The sequence below is a fragment of the Equus quagga genome, chromosome 8, assembly GCF_021613505.1.
Source record: "Equus quagga isolate Etosha38 chromosome 8, UCLA_HA_Equagga_1.0, whole genome shotgun sequence".
NCBI lineage: Eukaryota > Metazoa > Chordata > Mammalia > Perissodactyla > Equidae > Equus > Equus quagga.
This window is the reverse complement of record NC_060274.1, coordinates 12330159-12356160: the sequence shown is the minus strand read 5'-3', so window position 1 is coordinate 12356160 and position 26002 is coordinate 12330159. Positions and strand designations below refer to the sequence as shown.

Genomic DNA, 26002 nt, shown 5'->3' with positions numbered 1-26002 from the left:
AGAAAACAACAAATTAGCAAGCTGTAATTATGCATGGACTGTGAAGCAAGCATGTGGGCCCGACAAATACATCTAATGGAGACTAAGGTTATTTATTAACTTCTTTTCATCTGTTTCTGTGTTGGTAACAGGTTGGAGGGTAACCATGTTCTTATGGAACATTTACAGTAACGTTACCTCAGGTACCTGGCTTCACTCTCGTTTTGCTTTCCTGTTTTCGGCCCCAGAGATTGATGTCATCTTGAGATTTTAACCCAATTCCTCTTAGAGGCTCTATTTCTGAGAATGCAGGAGGCATGCTCAGACTTTTGGGTAGGGGGTTCTTCATCAGTCTGTCCTCTGGAGGCTGGCTCCTGGCTGCTGCACAGGAGAGCACCTCTCCCACCCTCCTTACAACCAGAAGTTGCTTGGTGACTCCAGGCTCTGCTGGCAGCCACCTGGGTGGGTGTCCGGGGACTGGGAAGAACTTGTTGCCTGTTCCCTTGCTAACTGGTTGAGCAGGGAGGAGGCAGCCAGCAAGAATGGGATTATGGATGGCATCAGCTAGATGAACAGACATCGTAGCTGCCTGCTGAGCAGAGTGAGAGCTCCTGAGGAGTAAGTAGCACGCAGGAGACCAGCAGGGACACCAGCTGACCTCCCCCAGCCTTCCCAATGCCACCCATTTCCAAAAGATCCTCCTTATGCATTTCAGAGTTAGCACCTCGATATCCCAGTGCTTCTTAACGCCAAGGGGAACAAATGGCAAAGCCCACACTCCTGCACGTCACCTACACTAGATTGGATTTGGAACTGATGGAAATGACGCTTTGAATTCACATTACAAGCTCTGTAGGCGAGGCAACCTTAACTTTAGCATTTCCTGATGTTTCTATTTTTAAGTTGATACCCAGGATGTTACTTGAACACAGGTTTTGCCCTTTAATTGTAAAGGATTTGGGGTAGCTAGCTGCCTGGGTGACAGTGACACTAGTAGGGTCTGTACTGACGCACAGAACAGGAAGACCCTGAGTTACTAGGTGTCTCGTACTCCCAGTTTTCTGTAAGGATCTGTGGGGTGGGCAGGAGAGCAGGGAGGCAGTCATCTTCTGGGATAGCCTGCCTGGTGTGTCGTCACTCTCCAAAAAATGTCTTTTAGTTAAAGGAGCAAGATGTCTGACCCTGGTTTCATGCGTGGCACCTGACATATTACCTGGTACCCGGTGGGTGTGCAGTGCTCAGCACCCATCTGACGAGGGAGTGAATAAACTGAATGAGTAGGAGCAAATGGAGACCCCGAGACAATGACTTGGGACCATGCAGCTCTTCTCACGCGACTGCTGAGTAGAAGGTCTTGTTGATCATGTTAGAGGTTAGATGTTTCAAATGGCTAGACCTCACCCCAAATACTTAATTTCCACAAGGAACAAGAAGGAGCGGATGAAAGGGTGTGTTTACCAGATATAAATAGATGTCTTGACTTGAATTTGTAATTTTGTTATTTTTCATTATTTACAATCATGTTGGCCAAAAACTCTTCTGGAGCGAGTTTGAACATCTGTACTGTAGCGTGCTGAGCACGAGGTGGGCAAGAAGCACGTGCTCATTATTGTCTGATAGAGACGAAGTGTCCTAACACGTGTTACAGTGAACGTGTCCGCACGAGGAGGCTCTCCCAAGGTGGGAAGCCGGTTTTTGGTTGGGATGGGAAGGATATCTTTACTCGCTTCAGCAGCTGGTGCTCAGGACATGGGCAGAGTCTAAATGGGGCAATACATAGGCTTCTAGCGCCCAGGACAGGATGTCAGTGCAGGGCCTGCTTGAAACAGCTTTGTAAATAACATTCAAATTTTACCGGCCTACCCTTTTTTTTTTTTAGCCAGTCTGCTATTCTCCCAGAACGTGCTTTGTTCTCATTTTTCTTCTAGAAAGAACGCTAAGGGAACACTGCTTTTTACAGGTATACAAGTCCTGGGGAGATCTGAGGCTCCTGTAGCTGGGATCTGCAGCCGTGGACACTGTCAGTTCCCTTCCCCTGTGCTTTGCCGTCTCCAGGAGTCCTGGCGCATTGCTGGTGGGGTTGGAAAAGGAATCAGTCACCACAGAGATCCTGTTTATGCCCAGAGACCATTCTGCCTCTGTGACATTTGGGTGGTGGAACAGCCCTGAGATTTCCTATCTTGGCAAGGCTCAGGGACCGCTCAGAGCTGCCTCCTCCCCTGGGATCCCTGGGGCCAGCCTCAATGGGAGTTGGCTTCTGTGATCCAGCCTGTCCAAGCTCATGCCTCAGAGAGGATCCAAGCACCACTGACGGCTCCCTGAGGTTGAGGGGTACTTAGGTTGATAGAGGAGCCTCACTGATTCATAGCAAAGCCTTTCATCCTGGGGTGGGCAGGGTTTTGATAGGAAGGATGTCAGATGTTCTATTACCAAGTAAACCTTTTGCCTTTGTAAGAGGTAAAACATGGTTTGGGGAGTTTTCAGCATTTAAGTTCCAAAGTTTTGTGAATATATTGAATGGATGACTCAGAATTCACATGGCGCCTGCTTTTGACATCAGCCATGTTATTTTCACTAGCATCCATCTGGCTTCTGCCGGCTCCAGAGCTCCTTATGCCCATGCCATCTCTGACATCTTCAGGGGATGTGAGGTTGCCTTTGTCTTTGCATCTCTAGAACTTAGTACATACCTGACGTACGGCAGGTGTTGTAGAAATCTTCATCACGAATAAATGCATCAATTCATTGTGTGTCATATTTCCTATACCTGATAGAACTGTCTGGATATACCAAAGCTCTTTATTTACAAGGTAAAGGCAGCAATAAGGCAAGTTTGATTCTGTTACTAGCTAATGTACTTTCACATTACATGGCTTCTGTGACATTGCTCTTTCTTGATTTCCTTATACTTCTCTGTGATGTCTCTATAAAGAGAGACACCTTCTCTGAGGGCCTCTCCTCCCCTGTGCCCTATGATTGGCGTTTCCAGGGTTCTCTCCTTGGTCCTCTTCCCTGTGCGCATTCTCTCTGGGGGCACCATCCATTCCTGTGGCTTCACTGACGGGTGTATTCTGATGACTCCTAATCCACATCCAGGTGCAGACGTTTCCTGGGTGACTTGACTCTTGGGCACCTGCCGTCAGATGGCCCACCTGTGTCTCAATCTCAGCATTGCCAAAGCTAGGCTTGTGATTCCCACTGCCACCCTGCCCTGTTCCCCATCTGCCCAGTCACCTATCAGGCATCTGCCTTGATACTTCTCTTTTTTGTATGTCCTTCTATGAAGTAGGTAGCAATGAGGGAGCCCCGCAGCTCTACCTGCTCAGACTTTTGTCTTCACTTCACTTCTTTGCTGTGACTCTATCCTGCACTCATCTGGGTCCCTACACCTTGTACCTGCAGTGTTGCTGTGACTTTCTGACCTGTTTCTCTCCTAAGGTCTTGCCCTCTATCAATTCCTCCATCCCAGGGCACTCTCCCCGCCCTGCCCTACTCTCTTGGCTGCAGCCACACTCAGCAAGTTCCCAGATCTGCTGAGCTCTTCCTACAATTTGCCTGTACTCAGCTGCCTTCTGGTCTTGGAATCCCCTCTCCCCACTGCCCACCCTGCCTGGTCATCTTCAGCTTTAAGAACAAATACATACCCCTCAGATTTAAAGACTTTGCTCAAGTGGCTCCTTTGCTATGAAGCCTTTTAGGGTCCCACAGACAAGTGACTTCCTTCCTGAGTATCCCCACTCAACCGTGTGGACTTTCCTCACATCATCTGGGACACTGTGCTGTAGTCGTGTCTCTGTCTCCCCTCCCTCACCAGTCACCTCCTGCCAGACTAGAAGTTCTCCTTGAGAGTAGCAACTGTATCTCATTCATCTTTGTATCCCCAGCACCTAGAACAGTGCCTGGAAAATAGCCAGTGCGTGTTGAAGGGATGGATGGAAAGGTGTGCTTATGCTGAACACAGTAAGGATGCAGGCTCTTTTCTTTTGAGAATTCTGTCAGTTGGTCTCCCTTAAATAGAGGTACAGCAGCCTAAGGAGGCAGTGATGAGGGAACAGTGGTGGACCACTTTTGGCTTAGGGTCTAATCTTGCTTCCCATGCAGTCCACCTGCTGGTAAATGGACTGCCTCTGTGGTGTGGTGTTAGGGGCCTGGGAGAGGTGAGCCCAAGTTATCCCGACCTGTTGTCACTACCCGAAATTTTCCCCGGGATGGCTCATGCATTTGTGATCAGCACAGCCTTATTTGGGCTAACTTACTCTATAACCAATAGCAATGAAGTATGACTTGGACTATCTAGTCCTTTTCTAGGTGGGGTTAGGGTGTTGGAAGAAGAAATTGGAGCTCCAGAATTCTGTAGACCATTCAGATGTTTTCTTTTGGTCCTCCGTTGTCTTAGAAGCAAGTGCCTGTAGTAATTGGTGATATCAGCATGGATCACAGTCTGGCATTCCTATGCATTAGTTTTATCAACTTTCTAGGGCTCCCATAGCTTCTAAAGGTCTCCTACAGACCACTGTCCTTGCCCTCATCATGCTAAACAGTTTCTTTGTCAACATCTATGCATGCTTTTTCAGCCTCAGTCAACTCAGGTACAAGATTGATAGCCTCTTGTAGCCGATTGGGATCAGAAACCATCTGGTTTTACCTGGTCCACCAAATACAAGAATTAGAATGAAACCTATACTCTATTTTGATAGAGGCTCATCTTTCCATCATTCTTGAATTTGTTAATTTGGGAACCACTGGAAAGAATTGTTGAGGATGACGTGTGTATAGCTGTAGGCTGGCAAGCTGTGTGCTCTCCTTACTGTTCATGTCATTTCTGAACCCTTCCTCTGGAAGCTAACAAAGGTTTGCTGTTCCTCTTGGCACTTTCAATTTAGGATGCATTGTGGTTGATGTCAGAAAAAGAAGAATCATGCTTGCAAATGAGCCAGTTGTGGGTTGTAATCAGAATCTATATATTACATTATTGGTTTTCCAAGATGTGCTTGGTAATTTTGCCCTCACTTAGCCAAAAATAGGGAGGTACCAACAATAGTCACTGCTCTTTGATTCTTGGTCCAAATAAAGTATTTAAGATCAGAGTTTAGTGAAGTATAGTTTGCACAGCAACAGGAAAGGTGACAAGGCATTTAAGTCACTGTCTTGATTGCTCATTGGTCTCCTTTGACCAAAACAGGCAGAAGATGTTGCTTCTTCAATCGGTGAGAGGCCACATCTGTTTCAGAAGACCAGCTCTGTGCATGTTGTAACTTCAGGGTCCTAAGAACCACAATGTGACGCCTTCTAGGTTGTTAGTTGATTTTTTCTTTCCTCTTTTTCTTTATCTGAGCCTTTAAGCCAGTTATTACTATTCTCTGCAAATGGCCAAACTCACTTTTATGTATGTTTTTTGTCACTTTTCATGTAGATTTCAGCAACGTCCCTGACATCACAACTGGCCTGAAAAGGAGTCAGACTGATGGCACCCTGGATCAGGTTTCCCACAAGGAGAGAATGGAGCAGACGTTCAGGGTAAGACGCTGTCCCAAATCTCCAGCAAGAACCCAGCAGACAAGCATTAATTCCCAGCTTTACCAGAGGCAGGGAAAAACCAATGGAGTTATCTTCTCCCTCGGTCCAGCAGTCAGAACAAACATTTTTTTCCCTTAAAGAAAATAGTTTCCTTATTCATTTGAAGTGAAGTACTTGTCCTCCATGACGTCTGGCATGCCACCAAAGAGCAGTGCATTCATACGTTAGGATGGTTTTGACAAGGAAAATCTAAGCCTGGGTGTTCTCATAGTCACGTTAAATTACTACCCATTACTTTCCTACTTTTTTTTTGGCTGAAGATAAATTATTTTTGCAATGTTGTCATTTTGTTGTGGTAAAATCTATAAAACATAAAATTTGCCATTTTAACCATTTTTAAGTGCACACTGCGGTGGTGTTAAGTACATTCACAATATTGTGCAACCATTACCACTATCCATTTCCAGAACCTTTTCATCATGCCAAACAGAAACTCTGTACCTATTAGACAATAACTCCCATTCACACCCCCCCCCCCACCCCCGTCCCTGATAACCTCTCTTATACTTTCTGTCTCATTTGCCTATTCTAGGTACCTCATATAAGTGTAATCTGTACAATATTTGTCCTTTTTTTTCTGGCTTATTTCACTTAGCATAATGTTTTCAGGGTTCAGCCGTGTTGTAGCATGTGTCAGACCTTCACTCCTTTTTATGGCCAAGTAATATTCCATTGTATGGATATCCTACATTTTGTTTATTCAGTCCGCTGTGGATGGACATTTGGGTGGTTTCCACCATTTGGTTATTGTGAGTAACGCTGCAGTGAACAGTGGCATACAAATATCTGTTTGGATCCTTGTTTTCAGTTCTTTTGAGTATGCATGGAGGAGTGGAATTGCTAGGTCACATATATGGTAATTCTATGTTTAGCTGTTTGAAGAACAGCCCAACTGTTTTCCACAGTGCTGTAGCATTTTCCTTTCCCACTAGCAATGTATGAGAATTCCAATTTCTCCACATCCTTGCCAACGCTTGTTCTATTCCATTCCTTTCCTACGTTTTTAACTGTTCATAGTCAGCTATCCTTTCAGAAATGGCCTGATTGACGTGATCTATTTTAATACACAGTCCAGTTTTAACGGATTTTGAAATTATAACTCTGTTTTATATTTCTTGCTTTTGTCTTAAATATGAACTAAGAATGGAGGAAATATAAGCTAGGACAGGTATTTAATGAAACTTAGAGCAAGACCATCCCCTTTTGGATTTAGACTAATACTACCAGGAGCCAGGCCCTTGGTGAGTGGCCATGTGGCACACGCTTTGGTGACTGGGGACATTCACTGTGAGAAGGGTGGATGAGGTTAGGGGCCGGCCAGCTTCAGAGAGGATTCCAGTGGCCCCGGGCACCTGGCCTCTCCTCTCCTCTTCTTTCCCTTTCTCACCCCATGCTCTCCTCTGCCATTCCCTGTCCACCTCCTCCAAAATCTCCCTTCGTTTCTCTTCTCTTCCTCATACAAAGCAAATAGTCAGCTGCCTTCACTGGTCTGGTTATGCCCCCAGGATGCAATGTCTTTTACTAAACTGAAATCACCAGCATTTTTAGTCTCACTCTGTTCTATCTCTACCAGGTTATTTACCTTTGGGAACCCAATATCATGGCTAATAGTCATCTTTTTGTTGTTGTTGTTTTTTAAGCAATAGACTCTAGAGAATTAAATAAATATGTTTTGATTGTTTTGTCTTAAATTCTTTTAAAAAGCCAATGCTTCTGAAACACTCAAGAATCTGGGTGTTCTATTTAAGGTAAGTGTGCCCGTGGGGCACTGCGCAGTGTGGCAGCTTGGGGAAGTCACTTAACACCATTAGGGATGATGGTTTCCTTTATGTTAGAATCTGTTTGAGTTCCACATTAAAGTTCTAAAGAATGAAATTAAATTCTTTTCCAAATTGTATTTTACTTTAAGATTTAGTAAAATAAATATGCAAGAAGTTACCACATTGTGGCCACTTTCGACTCTATTATTTAACAGTGCATATTATAATTAAACAAAGCATTTATGAAATGAACCTTGAAGCATCAGTTAGAAATTTAGAAAAGGAGAGCCAGCCCTGTTGCCTACTGGTTAAAGTTTGGTGCTCTCACGGCTTCAGTGGACCATGTTTGGTTCCCAGTCGTGGAACCACACCACCCATCTGTTGGTTGCCATGCTGTGGTGGTGGCTCACATAGAAGAACTAGAAGGACTTGCAACTAGAATATACAACTATACACTGGGGCTTTTGGGAGAACAAAAAAAAAAGAGGAAGATTGGCCACAGATGTTAGCTTAGGGCAAATCTTCCCTAGCAAAAACAGCTTTAAACAACAAAAAGGAAATTTAGAAAAGGAGCGAAAGCTGCATTTCAGCTTGAAATTGAAGTTATCTGGACTTTAATTTTCATTGCTAAAATAGTTAAATAAGAAAGCAAATATATAAATACCAAAGAACACAGAAGGAAAAAATACGGAAACAGAGTATTTGCACGTTAACCATTTGCTGCCAAATTCCTCTCAAGTCTAAAGTAGTTACCTTACTTTTTTCAAATTTGAAGATATCTATCTATCTGTAATAGTGGATTTCAGTACATTTTAAAGAAATCCTAGCGAAATGCCAAGCGGTTTCTCAGTTTACATGTTCTTTGTTCCTTGGGAAAGGAGAATTGGTGACCACCAAAAATAATAGTTGTGATGGGTATTAGTGAAAAGAAAGTTTTCAATCTGAGACTTAAAAAAAACCTTTCTGTTCTGTATTATTATTATTGTTATTATTATTTTTAGCCTCCTGGAAACATCAAATTATGTCTAAAAGCAATCCTCTTCTGTTTTCCAAGTGGATTTTGCAGTTCTATGACGCACGCCCAGTGTGTGTGGGCGTGCACCTTTCGGGATGACCCTAGTGCTGCCCCACGGTGCCCACAGGAGGTGGTCAGCTCCACTGAGGAGACCTGCCTTGTGGGCTTCCCACTGAGGCCCATCTAGCCCTCTCAGAGGTCATTAGCTTCTTTTCAGATTAGACCCTGGCTGAACCTGGGTTGTTTGGGATATTTTCCTAACAATATTCTAGACTTCGGAATAAGGAATAATTTCCCTTGAAAATCAAATGCCCCCTGGCTTGATGAAACACAGCTGTAAGTAGGGCTTTTGACAGCCCCACAATTTCTGCAAATGGTTCATAATTGATTGCCTTCTTTCTCTTCAAGGGTGCCTATTACTGTCACGGCTCTTTGTGTGCCCCTGTCAACCTCTACTGTGTGGGGGATTTTTTTTCAGTATTGTTAGCAATTAGCTTGCACTATGGTAACAGTTTGGAGTCTGAAAGGAATAAACAATTTCTCTTTGGGTGAGGGGGTTGAGTTTCTGGTTTGTTCTGGGAACTTGAGGTGTGTTGAGCAGTCCCTGCAGAAATGCTGTCTGTGCTCCATGTTCAGCTCCCCGAGCTGGCTCTGAAGAGGTGGCACTTTGTGGTTCTGTCGTCTCCGCATGTGCCCTGACCTGGTGCCTCCCCAGGGCGAGCAGGCTCCCAGCATGGGGTGGAAATCCAGAGGAAGGGGGTGAGCCTTTCCCAACCACCGGTGCTGCCTTGGAGGAAGAGCTTGGTGGCGCTAGGACGTCCTTGTGAGTGTGACTTGGAAGAACAGTTTGGGATTTTTTCATTGCCTGGGGATGAGAGTGAGAGAGAGCGTGTCTTACTCATTTCCCAACAGCCGACTGTAGATGTGATCGTTTCTCCCCGAGGGAGCAGGTTTCTTTGAACTTTTCCTTTTCATGTCCAGCATGTAAGTAAACGAGGGCTTTGATGCTCAGGGGTGTGGATTCTATTCCAAATGTGGGCATGCTTGCATGGTTTCCTTTTCTCTGTCTTGAAAGTCGATTTGACTCTAAAATGTCTAAAGACTGTTATGCAGATGAGAAGATATGCCTTTCTTTCCAGAAGGAATCCTGACAGTAATCTTTAAGCACTCTTTGCAGCTAAGGAGAAGAGAATTGCTTTCGGATACCAGTTCTTCTGTGGCATCGTCAACTTCTTGTTTCTCATTCCAAGGATGCATGTCTTCACGTGGATCTCTGAAATAGTTTTGTCCTTTTGAAATAGAAAGATAGCAGGAAGTCCTAGGGAAATTTCAAATATTTACTCTGTAAAATACGTTTGAAAAGAGAGAGGAATTACTTAAAGATGCTAAATAATTTTAGGCTTTGGAAAATTTCCTTGGAGTATAGCACAGACTTATAATGAGCTTAATGCTGTAAAAGAAAATCCACAAAAGCGAAGCCGTGTTCTAGAAGGTAAGTGAGTTTTTACTTTAGTTATTCCTGATTAAATATTTTTTCAGCTTTTTGGAAGAATTTTATGTAATCACCTAGTGTAGCGCTGGCAGCAATTATTTTTACAGTTCGTAGGCGTTGCGTCGCTAGAACAGAGAGCTTTGGGAATCTGGAGATGTACAGCATGACGACTGTGTGTTGTGCTCTTTGCAATTTAATCATGTTGAAGATATATTTTGTCCTGTTTATCTTTTCAAGGGAAGAAAAAGGGACATGCGCTAATAGCTAGGTGTCAGTACACAGCACGAGCATAACTGGCATTTAATATTTAATGCCTGCTCACCCACTTGGCTTAACCTTTTGAGTTTGTCACATGAATTGCTTTTAAGAGTTTGCATCTCTAAGAAGCTGAAGGAAGACAAAAAGATTATTGGGCTGCGTGATTTGTATTCCAACATTCTCAAATTATACATCTTTCTCACCTTTCTTGGCGTCTCCTGTATTATTTCAAGATCTGTTTGGGTGTAAGATGTTTTTGTGAAAAAGTCAAATTAAGATATCATTTATTTATAAATAGCAGTCTTTCTGCATAGCTGCTATTCAATAGATTAATATAATCATGATCTTTTCTTTTTTAAACTAAACATACCTATTTCTAAAGGCATGTCATCTGACATAATCCCTATATGAGTGACAGAGAGAGAGCATCCTCAAAGTAAACCCATTGTCTCTGAAAAATGGAGTCTGACATTCTCCACTAGGGAGGCAATAATCTTTCACAATGACTGAATCCCAGGTAGCCTTTTCTTATAGACAGTGGTATAATGGAATCTCCACCTGATGGGCGGAAACCTAAATCTGTATCCTGGTCCACCAGGCTTTCCCAGGGCAAGGTACCCAACCCTTCTGAGCCTCTGTGTCCTCACCTGTAAGTAAAAATAGCAATAACTCTAACCATGTGCTGTTGAGAGGCTCATGTACGACTAGAAGCACAAATATGAGAGATTCTTAGGCTAAAAGTTCCCCCTTCCCAATGTGTCTCATACACACAGGTGTTTTGGAATGCTTTCCCCCTCTGCTCACCTAGCGTATGACTTAACCATCTTGGCTGCCTACCCCGTCTTCTTGAAGTTAGTGTCAGTGGTCAAACCCTGCTGAGCTGTCCTATGAGATAAAAAAGAACTGGAAACCAAGGGTCTTGGCCATCGAGTCCTCCCAGCTCTTTGTCATCTGCATGAAGATAAAGACCACCCACCTTTTAGCTTATTTTTCTTGTGTAGTGTGTTGGAATTGTTGCCCTTTTCTAACGGGTTGCTTCCAATGACTAAATCAAAATAGTATGTGTTCAAACTGCCTTTATCTTTAGCAGGAGTGGGCTGTGAATATTGAGGTGCCTAGTGAATTGTGACTGACTAGCAGTTGAGGAGGTCTGGCAGGCTTTTCGCATTTGGAAGCGAGGTGCCACTTCAGGGCACGGAGAGGTGCCAAAGGCACAGGCTGAGAAGGATCAGAGTTGAGCTGAGTTTGCCACCGGCTCTGAAATGAATTGTTCTGCGTTGCTAACACCCTGCTTCCTTTTGGCCGGCACTTGGCAGGTTTGTGGACTTTTTTGAAGTGACTGTGCTTAGTCTTCATTGGAGTCTAGGAGGCCATCTGATCTCTTTGTAGCTAGTTGGAATTTTGTTTAAAATTTCCATTTTCCTAGCTCCAGGGTATTTGTGCCTTGCTCTTCTTGGTCTGTTCTTGATCCTTAGGGCTGATGTGTTGGGAAGATGCCAACTCTTTGCTGGTGTAGGGGAGGAAGACAATTTCTCTACCCTCCAGGTCCTTCTGGCTGGTCTAAGGATTAAATGGACATGAGACAGAATAACAGGAGAAAATCAAACAAAGCTTTATAACATGTATACACGGCGGAAACCCAGGAAAACTGAGCAACTCACCAGAATGACCAAAGCCACCACCTTAAATATGGCCTTCAGCTAAAGACAAAGGATGACGTTGGGGGTAGTGGTTAGGGACTTCAAAGGGGAGGAAGGCAATTCACGTGGAGATGGAAAAGCAAATGTTAGGCAGACAGAACTTTGATAAGAATGGGCTTAGCAAGGACCCTCACAGTCTACGATACCCAGAGTTATCTAAGGTGGTGGTCCGTCCTGGAACAGGCCTTCTATCTTAAATTCTTTTAGGCAGTTAGGGGGAAGGTCAAAGTTTCTTTCAGGGTCTCTTGTCCTTAACCAAAGAGACGCATTTTGGGGTAGCCAATTCTGATCCCTGACACTGGGATGACAGAAAGGGACATCACTGTAGCATGAAGCACACAAGAGCCCTGTCATCTTTGTTGCTAAGGTCACTTACTCTATCCAGCAGGCTTAGAGATGTCGCCCAGTGTCAAATGAGAAAAAGAAAGAAGGAAAGAAAACCAAATCCTAGGGCAGGGTGTGGGGAGGCTAGCTGTGAGCGGAAGCACTGAGCTCGAAGTGTGGGGCGGCAGCGAGCACTCAGAAGTGACCACTGAGCAGATAGGTGCATGGCAGGCAGCAGGAAGGGAGAGCCTGTCCAGAAGAAGGACGACGAACAGTGGAGTTGACAAGAAGGCACTGGGAAGAAATGTTGCTGGTGGTGACCTCTCTCTCCTCTTCTTTTCACAGCAGCTTCCTCCCCAACCCCAGACTCCCAACATGACTGTAGGGCAGGGTCCTCCAGGGGTTTATGCTAGGCCTAGTGTGTCCCTGGACAGACGCAAACTGAAAAGTGGAGGGAGGGCTGTTGCTGTTGGCTGAGCTATGGGTTAATGGGGTCCAGGGCACAGAAATTGCCGACAACAGGGTGAGGCACCAAGCGATCAGCTGTCTGTGCCTTTGCCAACAAGGGTTTTAGAGCTCAGACACTGCACTGCTCATTGAGTGAGACTTTGCTGGGGTCGGGGTGTGGAGACCGTAGGAGGCTGTGAGTGTGCCACAGATGTGGCACAAGACTTGTGTGCCCTGTGTTAATATAGAATACATGCATGTTTAGGCAGCAGAGTATGTGGAACTGGACAAGACTGTTCTGGAAGCTGGGTGGTATGGTATAAGCTCTGGGAGGCCTGGAGCCAGCTGTGCCCTCTCAGTCTTCCGTCTCCTAGTCTGTGAAGTGGGGACCATGTCACCTGGCTCACAGCGAAGCTGGTGGGGTTAAGGCCACAGAGTCCCTTTCTTCCCTTCCCTTTTCCTGTGACTGTGGCAGGGCTGGTTTCCCTTCCAGCCTCTTTCTTCCCTCCATCCCCATTGGCCCCTCAGCACTTTCCTTCCTGCCTTCTTCTGTCCCCTGCATTCTCATTCTCCTCCAGACTTTCCCTTTTTATCCTGTTTTTCTGGAAAAAAGAAAAAGTTGTTATTGCGAGTCATCTTCAGGGTCACAAATGAAGAAGAAAAAAACGAGGAAGTCATGAAGACGCAGCGCAGAGGCTCAGCGTGAGTCACCCGGGGTGGGCCGTGGATCAGGCCTGTCAGGTAGAAGCGGGCACTGGAATTAACTTGTGTGGAAGCAGCCCAAGTGCTGAAAGGATAATTGTACCCTCTTCCTCGCACTGCTGGGACGATGACTCACAGGAGAGTGACTTGGACACTCCCCAGAGCCAAGGCCACACAAAGATTTGACCCTGACCAAGCAGAGATGCCTTACGAACGTGCCTGGTCTTCGCCTCATGGCTGGTGGCGTGCATTTACTTCTGTGCAGCCCTCTCCTGACCTTTCCTCTTTTTTGAAACAGCGGGGACTCTGGTTTTACTCCCATCCTCTCTGAGATGAGACTGTAAGAGGGATGTGTTTGTCCTCTCCAAGGAGACAACAGTTCGGAGTAGCCAGCCAGCTCCCTGCAACTTGGGTGGTGGGACTGGGTCTCCAGCCAGGCTCCTTGACATCTCGTCCTTCCTTCTGGCTTGCCTGGACAAGTCAAGATGTGGTTGGAGGGCGAGTTCCCCGGGTTCTGTATTGGTTGAAGATGGGCCATTGGCTTTTAGCTGTGGTCGTGGGGGAGAACGTAGCCTTCCGCCATCTTCCATCTTCATCCTCTGTGGCCTTCAGCCCTCTGTGTCTCCATCTTTCTTTTCTTTCTAGGCTTCCTGGATTGGAGATAGAGTTATGGAGACCTCAGTGTAATTTCGCTTTTTGGAGAAGAAAGCATGGAGTCTGAGTTTCTCAGGCCAAACCCTCACCTCAGTAAACCCCATTTGTAGGCTCTTGCATGTTCTCAGGGGAGGCTGTCTGGACATAAGGTGGCCTCAGAGGAAGAACACATGGGATTTTGCCCCAAGTCTTACACCGAAGTCCCTTTTTCCTTGGATAAGTCCTGAAACTCCTGTGTCTCTGAGGGCCGGGTCTGCCAGTCTCGCAGGGCCATCCCGGCTCTGTACTGCTCTGACGCCTCTCCCGGTCTGCCTTGCTACTTAAATACTTGAGCTAAAGCAGAACTTTGCTTGATATAGCCTTTTCTCCTCATGAATATGGAGAGCTGCTTAAAAAAAACACTTAAGAAGAACCCAGTTAGAATTAGCAGTGGTCATTTGTTGTCCTTCACACAGTTATTGACATTAAAACATCTAAGATTTGTGGAGGTTTTAAGGTAACGGGACATGAAGGTGAGGATTGTCAGATACCGTATTCCCATATCTGCTCTGGTCTTTTACTCTCTTACTGTGTTTAGGAAGTTATGGAGAGCAGACCATTTGAGAATCTGATGAGCCCTATGGACCCTCAGAAGATCGCTCACGTACGTCAATTCCAGAGTTCACTCATCTTATGACATTTACCCGTGGATTCTCCCCTTGGGGATCTATGAACTCTAGGTTCATAATTCTGACTTTGAGTAAACGTCTGCATAGCCTAGCTTCTGTCTTGACTTAATATTATTAACATTACAGAACCAATTATCAAGTACCTACAATAGGAAAAGCACTGTGTCTGTTTAGTCAAGTGGCATTTTGAACTTCGTTTTCATCTTCAAGTCTCGTTGGTTGGGTGGGATTGGCTATTAATGCTTTATTTTTTTAATATGCTAAGAGACATTGAGGAGCATAAAATAAACGATGACCCCTCCCTCGAAGGCATAAATTAATAATTAATAATAATAAATTAATAATTTATTAATTATTAGGTTGAGACCAGAAGAGACAACATTGATGGTGGTGGTTAGATACCCCCAGATTGTTGAACACCAATTGCTACATTATGTGCTGGTGTTGTAGGGTTTGAAAAAGTTTTATTTTCTGTAGTTAGTGGAAAAAGGTGATTTTTTTTTTCCGGAACATGAATTTAAATTTTGATCCTGAACCAAAGGTCTCTAGAACTTGCTTTAGTGAACAAACAGCTACCCGAGGGACTGGGGGGGAGTGGTTGTTATGCTCACTTCACTGGATAATTAGGCAGCAGTTGGTTCCTGTGTTTCTCCTCTGAGGCCACTGAGAGGAGGACTTCCCCCGGCCACTGTCACATCAGCAAGGGAGCTAAGTCTTTGTTGCTGCTCACTCTTTTCTTTTTCTTTTGAAGGAACAACAGCCACAGTTACAATGTTATCTTGGCTGGCCACCATGTGGGCACCGTGAATCTTAACAATCTTTAATATTTACCAAGAATGGGGGTCGATGTGGTGTCACACAGTTCATTTGTTCCTTAAAATCTCCTGCACAGAGACCTTCTCAGATGTTAGCCATTGTTAAGAGGCCCAGTCATGTTGATGCCTTCTTTAAATATTTTGTGCACTTAGAGATTGTAGTCAAATGAAATCTCTGATTGTGCGATAGATGATGTGTTTGAGTCTCCAAGCTTCGTTTACGCCTTTTATCACTCATAACAGAGTCTCACCTTTTAATAATGTCCCCGCCCCACAGGGTAGCTGCTTTCACTTTAAAAAAAAAATACGTTCTGAGAAATTGTTCTGAGTCATTTTGTAATTTCCTCTCTAGTCTCCACTCTGAGTAGACTTAGGTGCCACTCTCTGTGCCGGGCTGGGCGATGAAGGGAAGAGAATCATGGGGAAATTTCCTAGGAACGCTGCCCACGAGCACACCTTATAGTGTTTTCACATCTCAAATACCAGCTTCTACTTGCTGAGAGCCAAGATTGGATTACTGGTTTTGTAAATCGGTCTCCTGCTGTTCTTCATAATAGCACGAAGAACAGGGCAACAAAAAATATATTTTTTACTAATATGGGAAACGGGAGAAAATTGAAGGTATGTCTTTCAAGGTGCCCCCATTCTCTCTTTTCTCCTTTTCATTCTCTTCTTGGTGTCACCTCCTCCTTCTCCTTTATTTTGTTTGTTCTGCTTCCCATGGCTCCCTGCTCCTCTGCGATGTACCTTCCTTCGCACTCTCTAATTCTTTGCTGCCACCTAAGTTCTCTTGTGTTTTCAAAAAACAGATGTCAGATGAGGAAGCTGTCTGATGTGCAATTGCTTGGAAAGTTCTGGCCTGGCACTTGTACAGGCGGGGGTTTCATTGCTCACTGCTTAGAAACCACAAGTGTTGCATAACTTGAGGAGTCCTGCCGTCTTCTTACCTCTCAAGCTGCTGTGAGCTGGCTTTGGAATTTTCTAGAATCCTTTGCCTTCATGGTTCATTCAGTCACAAGATAAAGGGTAATGGTGATGAGAAGTCTGGCCCGGGCCACATTAGCCTGGTGATTCCAGGCATCAGGATGGGGCAGGGTGTGCATGCTGTCTTCTCAGTTGCATAGCATGGTTTTGAATACGATGATTTTATAGACGTTTCCAAGATGGGAAGACTGATTATCAAACTCATAATCTCAGGTGAGATCTAAAAAATTTTTCTATGTCTGAGGCTTTAAGAAAAGTTTTTAACTGACATTGTATCATGGTTCCGTTGTCTCCGATGTCTTCTGCTTTTGTTTGAGCATCTGCCTGTCTGTGCAGCCCCTTCCTAGACCATCAGCTGTTCCCACCACCACCAGGAAACATGGCTTTAGTTTGTATTTCTTGATTTGCATTTTCGAGCAGTTTGATCGGAATTGCCAAACCATTTATTGAAAATAATCACTGTCCTGTTAAATTTCTTATTTCATTTCTATTACTTAGTCAGTGTTAGATTTTAGACATTGGTTAGTGGTAAAGTCTGGATAAATGTGTAGGAGACAGACATTGTTCCACATGAGAAGATTATTTTGAGACCCTGTCAATAAGAAACAATCCAGAGTAGTGTAATAGACTTGATTATCACATTGCTTAAATCTAGCAAAAAAATTTACCTAAAACTACAAGTAAAGGGGTGTGCAGGCTGTATCTGTGCTCACTCAAGGCAAATAGCACTTGGCAATACCCAGGCCTGATTAAAGGTGTCAGGATATTAACAAATAATTTGATGTTTTACATTTTTATGATTTTCCCCCCCAAAAGCTACAATTTTTTGAAACCAGATTCCAAGCATTATTTTTAGCCAAATATTAGAACTGAAAATCTAGGCCTTTTTAAGCACAAAGGGGATGTGGTGGGTCTCACGCAAATCCTAGTGCCTGGACCCTTTCTCCCTGCCCCCATACCATTCTTCAAAAGGGACCATGGGGCATCCTCGATCCATGAAACCTAATGCAACAGCAGTCAGTAGATGTCAGTGTACTTGTTAAAGATGTCACAAAAGTACCAACCTCCGGAGAGGAGGACGAGAAGAGTTGGCGCCCCCTTCCCTGAAGCTACAGTGCGGGTCATGCAATACTGGTCAGTCTTGGTAGCCGCCTGGCTGTGCTGTGCGTCTGTGATAGCTCTGCTTCTCAGTGGCAGCAAGAGATTGGAGATGGTAAAGTTTAACTGCTCAGAAAAGCTCTTTAAGAATTCCTAATTTGTCTGCATCAAACTCAGGCAGGGAAACTGTCCTTCACTCCCCCAAATCAGAGCTCCCGTCTCCCTGTCCCAGGAAGGGGAACCATGGCTTGGTTTCTTCTGGAGAATGTCGCAGGGCAGAGGCAAGCATGCTGGCTTTTGTTCCTCCTTCCTCCGTGGCTGAGTGTTGCTGTCACCTGGGCTGGATCGTCCCCATGGCCAAGTCTATACCAAACAGCACATTTGCAATTTACGTTTGGAGGGTGGGATGGATAAGAAAGATAAGAGAATTCACTAGAAGGATTTCATCCCCTACTGTAGTAAATTGGAAAAGAAAGTAGGTGTTTGTCTCAATTCGCTATTGCTGGCACAGGCCGGACGTGGACAGACGACCAGACCCAAGTGCTGGAGCCTCTCACCCATGGCTGTGCTCTTTAGGGAAACTGCCTCACCCCCTGAGAATTCTCATGTCCTTATTCCTTAAAAAGATTGGGATTACGTTTCCAGGTCAGTTTCATGGAGGTGTAATTAAAGAAGAGCCGTGTCTGTGAAATGGCTTTGTAAACTGCACAGGGCGCTGAGCAAGGATTCTGATATTTAGCCCTTAGCTTGCACTGTGGATTTTATATATATCATCTCATTTAAACCCGTTTTCTCCACAACAACCCTATTGAATAGATATTACTAGCCCCTTTTAGCGCAAGAAAACTGATAACGGGAGAAGTTAACCAACAACCCAGTTAGGGGTAGGGCCAGCGTTCAGACCCACCTCTGTCAGATTCTAAGCCAGTTCTTTCCACTACACTATACTGCCTAGGAAGGAGAATGTGGCACTGATCACAGAAGAAAGGGAAAAAACCAACCACTCTACGTTTAAATACCAGAGACGTGGAATTTATGTGTGTTGACTCTTGCAATAGATTTAAAAGCAGAGCAACTCTATTTGTTAAATTGCAGGTATGATGTTAGAAATCTGGACACAACTTGGTGGTTTTTTAGCTTGATTTACAAACTTGGTTAAGCTCCATAAATGTTTGTCATTGTTGTTATTTTTTACCCTTTAAGGAATCTATTTCACAGAGCTATAATGAAATTTCGGTAGTTGTTATTGTCAAATAATTAGAAATCTCTGGGAGAAAAGTTCATAAGTCCCGGAATACGACCTATTAATATCTGATATTTGCATCTGAATAGTAATTAGTTTGATAATGTGTAGTTTTGGTACTATATACAGGTCATACTCATATGTAAATATTTTCACCTCTAACTTGTTTAATAGGTAAAATTCATGTTTTAAAATCTGCCAATGTATAATAACCTTAAAATTAAAATAGTATAGTACAAAATGCAGATATTGGTCTTTTTAAAAAAGAACCATTTAAAACTATATTTGGGGTACACACAAGTACAGCGATATTGGAGAATGCCACTTGTACCTGAACAGAAATGCTCCTCCTGTCCCAGGGCTAGTCCGTGGCTTCTCTCTGGATCTTCAGTCACACCATGGGGACTATCTGCCTGGAATAGAGGGGTCGCATATAGTAAATCTGCAGTTTTTGTCAGTGATTCTCAGAGAACATCTCTCCAGCAATTTATAACCACCGACTTTTCTAATCTGAATGTACCTTTGTAATGTTGGGCTTCCCATTGGAGCTCCCTCCTTGCAGAATTACATTTATATAGACCCCAAATTATACAAACTCCCATCCCCAAAGGGGTAAAGTGTCTTTGCACATGAACTTTCATACTCTTGCTTGCTTCTGCTGCGTTTGCTGTTTTTCCTGCTCTCTCTCTGTGGTGCTGGGAGAAGCATTGCAGGGAAAAAAACAACAACAAAGTAGAACTAAGAAATAACCACAGTGGGTAGGTGTCCTAATAGTGTCTATCTTGTGGATTCCTACAAAAATATTTCCGAAGATAAACTTATTATATGGCAACGATATGTCAATGATGATGATATCTAATAAAAAGACTACTTGGACAGTGGTAGGGTTACATTAATTACGAGAAATGAAGGGCAGATAGCAAGTTGACTGTGTTGGTCTGTGTTGCCGTGAAGTCCCCCATGACCCCGCATCCCCATGGATAAGAGGAATCTGTGAAGCCCTCTGTGACCCCCCCCCCCCGCCCCCACAGATTAAGTATAGAAACCCCAGGCTCATATTCCAAAAGAAGGGAAACTAAGCCAACTAGATAGAGCCAGCAGACAATGTAACTCTACGACAATCCTGGAAGCTGATCTGCGATGCCCAAGGTATTTCATCAAGGGACTGGAATGGGTATAACTGAATGACGGTTTTCTGAGCATCTTAGACCTGCTCTCAGGGCTGAGTGCGCGGTCTGCAGCTGGGAAGCCAGGTGTGGTCCTACTTTGTGTTTTTCTAGGTGAGGCAACCAGGAACCCACATGGATTACAAAAAGAAACAAAATATACTTCTTAGGGAACCAGAGAAGAGGAGAGAGGATGCAGCTGGGGTACAGTCTGGCTGGAGGTAGTTGGGCAGAGCTGTGCTGAGCAAGGCTGGACACGGCCTGAACTCTTCCACCTGAGCATGAGGGAGTCCTCCCCGGGGACTCACCTGGACGTCCGCAGTCTCCTAGATACAGTAGACACTTCGCCTACCCACAAAGTTCTGGCTAACAACGATTTGTCAAAGCTCTAGTCTGTCAAGAATTTGATTACAATCGATGTTATTATTGATGTATTTTCTCTTCAAATAAAGTGACAAAGATAGAAAAAACCTCACCTGAGTAAATTCCCAGAATATGTAACACTTAAAGACCTTTGCTGCAAAAACCACTCAAGAATATATTGTCAGTGGCCAAGAATGAAGTCAGAGACATAACTGTTGAATAGAAATGTTGTGTTTGAGAAAACCGGCAGTAAACATGGAAACCAATCAGAATGATAGTGTTAAATAAAAACATTAACCACTAAAGGGAGAGTTATTGTAAATACAGGTTTAAACTAATTTATGTGATTATCAGAACAAAAGTAGGCTATGAGGGGAAACTGAAGGAAGAGAAAAAAGAGGGAGCTGGGACCTGAGATAAGTACCTCTGGATGGGAAGGTGGGTGAGGGGAGTATTGACAGATATGAGAAATCATAGTTAAATATATGTTTTCCCCAAAAAATGAGTTGAAAGATACTGGTTTAGAGACTTCTTTTGAAACACTTATTAGAGTGAATGTTAAATGATACCAGGTAGTCACAGATAGAATTTAAATATAGGTCTTAATGCCCCAAGTCACAGGAAAACAAACTGAATTATCCCATCCATCGAACAGCGCTACAAAATAAAGTAAAAACTGTTAAAGAGAATTTGAGTCATTTTTCTGAGCCAGGTGAACACCCAGGTGTGTTTGTTTTGCTGTGTTTTTGACACAGTTGAAAGCATACTACATAAAAGGGTTTATATCTTGTGTGCATTAAGATGTCATTGGTAGTCTCTAGAAAAATAACATATGAAAGTCATTTTTAAAATTTATACTTTACTCACTGAAAAATTTCAGGATAAAGTTTTATAGATTATTTCGAGTTTTAATTCAGACTTAATTTCAAAAGAAGAATCTTTTTTGATCTGGGTTCATCTCTCTCTGTCAGAAGTTGGCAAGCTTTTCCTGTAAAGGGCCAGACGGTAAATAGTCTAGGCTCTGGCAACCACTCAACCCTGCACTGCAGTGTGGACACAGCCACAGACAACAGGCAGACGAAAGAGCACGGCTGAGTTCTAATAAAACTTTATTTACAACAAGAGATGGCAGGCTGGGTTTGGCCTGAAGGCCATAGTTTGCTGACCCATGCTCTCATGATCCGCCCTTAACTCACCTGTTTGGTTCAGAGGGGGCCATTAACGTCTCTTTTATACCATGGGTTGCGTATTTTTGCATTCAGAAGTCAAGGAGAAATTCTGGCCCACACTCATCTTCCTTGATGAGTAGGTTTAACTATAATTAGAAGTGAGCCACGTCTTTCTTTCTGGGTGAAAAATGGGGAAGAGAAAACACAGTACCTGGCGTAGGATATAGTAGATAGGCTGAGCCGTGGTTTGTAAATTACATAAGAGTAATATTGAAACACCCAATATTTTACATGAAAGAAGTGCCCGGCTGGGTAGAAATGCTGCCCCAGCCCTTGAAACCTCCTTGGCAGAGAGAGCATATCTTATTCCTTCCAGAATTCTGACCAAACTCCAGTTAAATAAGGCAGCTGAGCAGAAGGCAGGCAGCAGGCCTGTTTTGCACTGGCTCTGGATCAGCGCTCCCTCCCCGAGGAGGTGACTCTGTCTGGGAGCCACGTCATCGTGCACGTCGTGTTTCCCTACCTCTGGGCCACAGCTCTGACCTGCCTTCCCCAGGGATGTGCCACCTGAGTACTGAGTATTCACTACTTGGTACACACACACAAATGCCCTCTGCCGTCTCAAAGACTGCCTTCCATCCCAGTGGCCACAGTTTCCTTTGGGTCTTTGTACAAACTTCACCTTCTCCATCCATCTCTTAAAGCTGCAGCCCATCCCAGCCAGCCCTCCATACACCCCCTCCCTGTTTTGGCTCCCTCCCAGAGCATCCTTATAACCTCTGTCTAGACACTGTGTGTTCCACTCTTTGTCGTCATGTCCTTGTCACCTCTCTCTGCTCTTCCTCTGACTCCTCATTGCACCCTTGCACGAAGGCCAACATCTTTTGTGTTCAATGCTTCATCTCAGCACCTAGAACAGAGCCTGGCATAGAAGTACTCAATAAAAAATGGATGAATAAATGAAATTTGATTTTTCTGGCCCCTCCTTCAGGGAACTCAGAGGAAATTTATGCTTTTAGACCTCTAAAAATAACAGAACTTGGAAAATTAAGCTCTCTGTGCATATATATCTGTTATTGAGCCCTGACCTGTTTTGATCCCTTGCACCGTGCTAAGTATTTTTACATGTTTTGCTTCATTGAATCCTCTCAACGACCCTATAAAATATGATCCCAGCTTTACAGGTGAGTAAACTGAGTCAGGGAGGAGGCAGTCAAGGCCACACAGCTGGTACTGCCGTGAGTGGCCAGGGCTGTAACTCCAGGGCTTGTGTGCTTAACTCTCCTGTCTTGGAAAAAGTAACTGTTTAAGAAAGCTTAGTCCAAAGCACGTGCTGAGGTCCTGGGTGTGAGTTTCACGCTTACACTGGGTAATGAGAAGGGGCGAAGCTCGGGTGACGGGCTGCACCACTGAGGGTGCACATCTACCCTCTTTAATGCCATCCACGGCTACTTACCTTGCCGTCTTCTGTAAGGTGTGTACCTAGTAGGTGGCAAGGATTGCCTCAGTGCCACGTCCAGACCGCTGCACTCAACTCCAGGTGGGTCTCCACTCTCCCCAAGAGAAGGCCCTGCCTCTCTCTCCTGCCACGTCTCCCTGCATGACATGGACCACGGTTGTCCTGGCCCTCAGTGCCTGGCACTGTGCCTGCCTCCTCCAGCCCCAAAATGTTGTTTAGTTTAGCTGACTTGATTTAGCTTCAGCGTCAGCTGGCACTCACCTTGCTCAGTCCAGAGGAGGTCTCTCTCTTCTGTTTCCACAGGACCCCACATTTCTTTGGGCATCCGTCACACTTGAATTACTTGCTCTAAGCTTATCTGCCCAGCCAAACCCTGGGCACTATGAGTGGGGAGATTGTGTCAATCTTGTTCATCACTGTGTCCTCATAAAAATAATGCTTAGCAGGCCTTTTCTGCCTCAAATCATTTTTTAAAGTGATGGGAAAGCATTCCATTAAAAATTAAAAAACAAATTAAACCACTATAAAAAATGACAAAATTCAGATAAGCCAAACTATTAAAATGCACTGTTAACTACTGCATTTAAGATATATATCGTTCCATTTTTTAAAAATCTATGCATGTATGTTTGTATGTAGTAGATAATACATACAAAATTACTTTAAAAAATGCAAACCTCCTTTCTTCCCTTCCCAATAAATCATCTCCTTTTTTGGTCAACAGACGCCCATCTCTCCCATCATTGGTAACTGCTGCATATATTTCATTATATTTTCATACCATAATTTATTTAGGTTAATCTCTACCTTTCAATATAAAATAAGGACTCTTGTCTGACATCAGCTTATGTTTAATTTCACAGTTTATGTCCCCTTCTGCCTTTGGAAATAGAACTGTCTGGTTATGGATAATAAAGATTATGAGCGTTTCCTCATCCTTTGTGTACCATTTTGGTAAATATAAAACCCTCATGCCATTTCTCTAGACTTTTCAATCCAGGGGTTGAGTGGATCACTATAAAACAAATGATTGTCCCCCAAATATAAAAATAATCCTCTTGAATGTGCTTTTTAACTCCCACCCCATCCTGCCAAGGTGCTGAACGTGACTTTCTTCCTCCCCCTCCTCCTCCCCTCTGTGGGGACCCCCCGGATAGGCTAGGCCTGGGGTTGCCCTTTCCTCTCAGCCTGCAGGCCCTGGCAGCGTCTCTGAGCCTGGAACAGAGTTTCACTCTGGAATTCTGACCTGGCGGAGATGGGCGGCACAGGATCGCTGCGGCTGAACTTGCAGGACATGGGCACACCCTCGTTCATGGGGGGATCCACCTCGCCTGGAAGCACACCCATCGTCTGCCTCTGCCCATCAGCCTTCCTGGGGAAGTCACTTAACTCTCTGTGCTCCTTCTGGATTCCCTCTGTTCGTAACATTTGGGGATAATGTTAGGTCTTCCTATAAGTTAGAGACTTCAACAAAGTGCAGAGTGAGTTGGAAAAAAAGTCCTTTGTGCAATTTTTAGATGTGTTTTTTTTTTTACTAAGGGGAGCTTTTCTGACATAACTAATTTGCTGGGCTTATGACAGCTGACACTGTAGTTGCCCTCAGATTAATGAGTAACGCAGACTCCTCATGGCTTCGGGACAATGAACTGAGAGGTTTGTAGTGCACAGTGTGAGCACACACCATGGAAACCACACCATCCCGGGGCCAGACTACCCTTGAGAACCACTGACCATTTGCCTAGGGCCTACAGCTTGCTTTTAATTTTTTCCAACATTCTTTTGAGGGACAGCAGAAGTAGCAGAAGCTTAGTTCTTCTTAGCATCCTGGTGTGATGAAACTGTGGACATTAGCCAGAGTTGGATTTGGTCCACATCGATGGCTCAGTATGGCGCTGGTCTGTTTGGTGGAGGGAGAGGAGGCCTTGGGTGGCAGTTGGGGATCTGCCAAATTGATCACATATTGTGATGTGACCAGTTAACCAAATAGTGTGAGGGCATCTTTCCTTTTAGGTCTGTGTCTTCGCTGAGTCCCTTACCGATTTCCCGCCCGAAGTTAATCCTTTTCCTCCAAACCAGGGATTTAGAAGTAGAGAACATGCCATGCTGTCATCTCCCCTTAAGTATTTCCCTCTGAAATATTCCCCTGGATCGTGCAGCACTTTTAATCCTTTCTTCTTAGGCTAGAAGTGTTTTGGAGCCCAAGCAGTATAAACAGATGCCTCTTACAAAAGAAGTGTGCGGCACCTGAAGCCCTCAATTGAGCACGTGGTCGCCTGCTGTGCCAGGACAGGGGGCGGAGCTCGGCTGCTGACGAGAGCGGGGCTACAGGGTAGCTACGAATCTTTGTCATTGTCCCGAATTAGTTCCGGATATTGTGATGCACTTACACAATGATTTTTTTTTAGGTTCCAAAACCCACGGGGAAATTGAAAAGCCTCAGGTAGTGATGTCTCCAAATATGAGCAAAGTAAACATCAAAGGTGTTACACTCATGGGAGCGGATTAGACTAATCCAAGCCAGGAGGAGGCTGGCATGACGTAAAGTACTCTCCTGACATAAAGTACTGGAGTGCATCAAGATGAGGGCTCATGTGCAGGATTCGGAGCTGGATGGAGAAAGCGGCTCTGACCGTGCGTTCCTCCAGGGAGAATCTGGGGCAGGTGCTTGAGCGTCCTGAGCAGTGTTACTGCCACCCCCAAGAAACAGGGTCCCTGGAAAACAGACACATCTCAGCCCTAATATAGGGAAGCAGGTGTCCTTGTGCAAACATTTAAAACAACAAAAAGAAAAGTAACTCTGTTTAGATGTCTGTCTTTTCCCCCACCAATTTTTTTGAGGCATAGTTGACAACTAAAAGTTGTATAGGGGGCTGCCCTGGTGGCAAAGTGGTTAAGTTTGCAGGCTCCACTTCCGCGGCCTGGGATTGGCGAGTTTGGATCCCAGGCGTGGGCCTACACACTGCTCATCAAGCCATGCTGTGCTGGCGTCCCACATAGAAAATAGAGGAAGATGGGCACAGATGTTCGTTCAGGGACAATCCTCCTCACCAAAAAAAAAAAAAAAGTATATATCTCAGGTGTTACAACTTGATGATTTGATGTACATATACACTGTGAAATGACCACAAT

At 44.4% G+C, this 26002-nt stretch overlaps 1 protein-coding gene and 1 long non-coding RNA gene across 11 annotated transcripts in view; both read left to right on the top strand.

Annotated features, from left to right (window-relative positions):
* Nucleotides 1-26002, top strand: part of TIAM2 (TIAM Rac1 associated GEF 2) — a 264594-nt gene that overhangs the window by 217411 nt on the left and 21181 nt on the right. For all 10 annotated transcript variants that reach the window (XM_046669282.1, XM_046669285.1, XM_046669284.1 and 7 more), the window contains one exon: nt 5393-5496. In XM_046669282.1, coding sequence (XP_046525238.1) covers nt 5393-5496 — 104 coding nt within the window. The remainder of the gene's footprint in view (nt 1-5392; nt 5497-26002) is intronic.
* On the top strand, nt 15109-20352 carry LOC124243599 (uncharacterized). The gene is made up of 2 exons (XR_006889723.1): nt 15109-16012; nt 19997-20352. It is a non-coding gene; the product is annotated as an uncharacterized LOC124243599 (long non-coding RNA).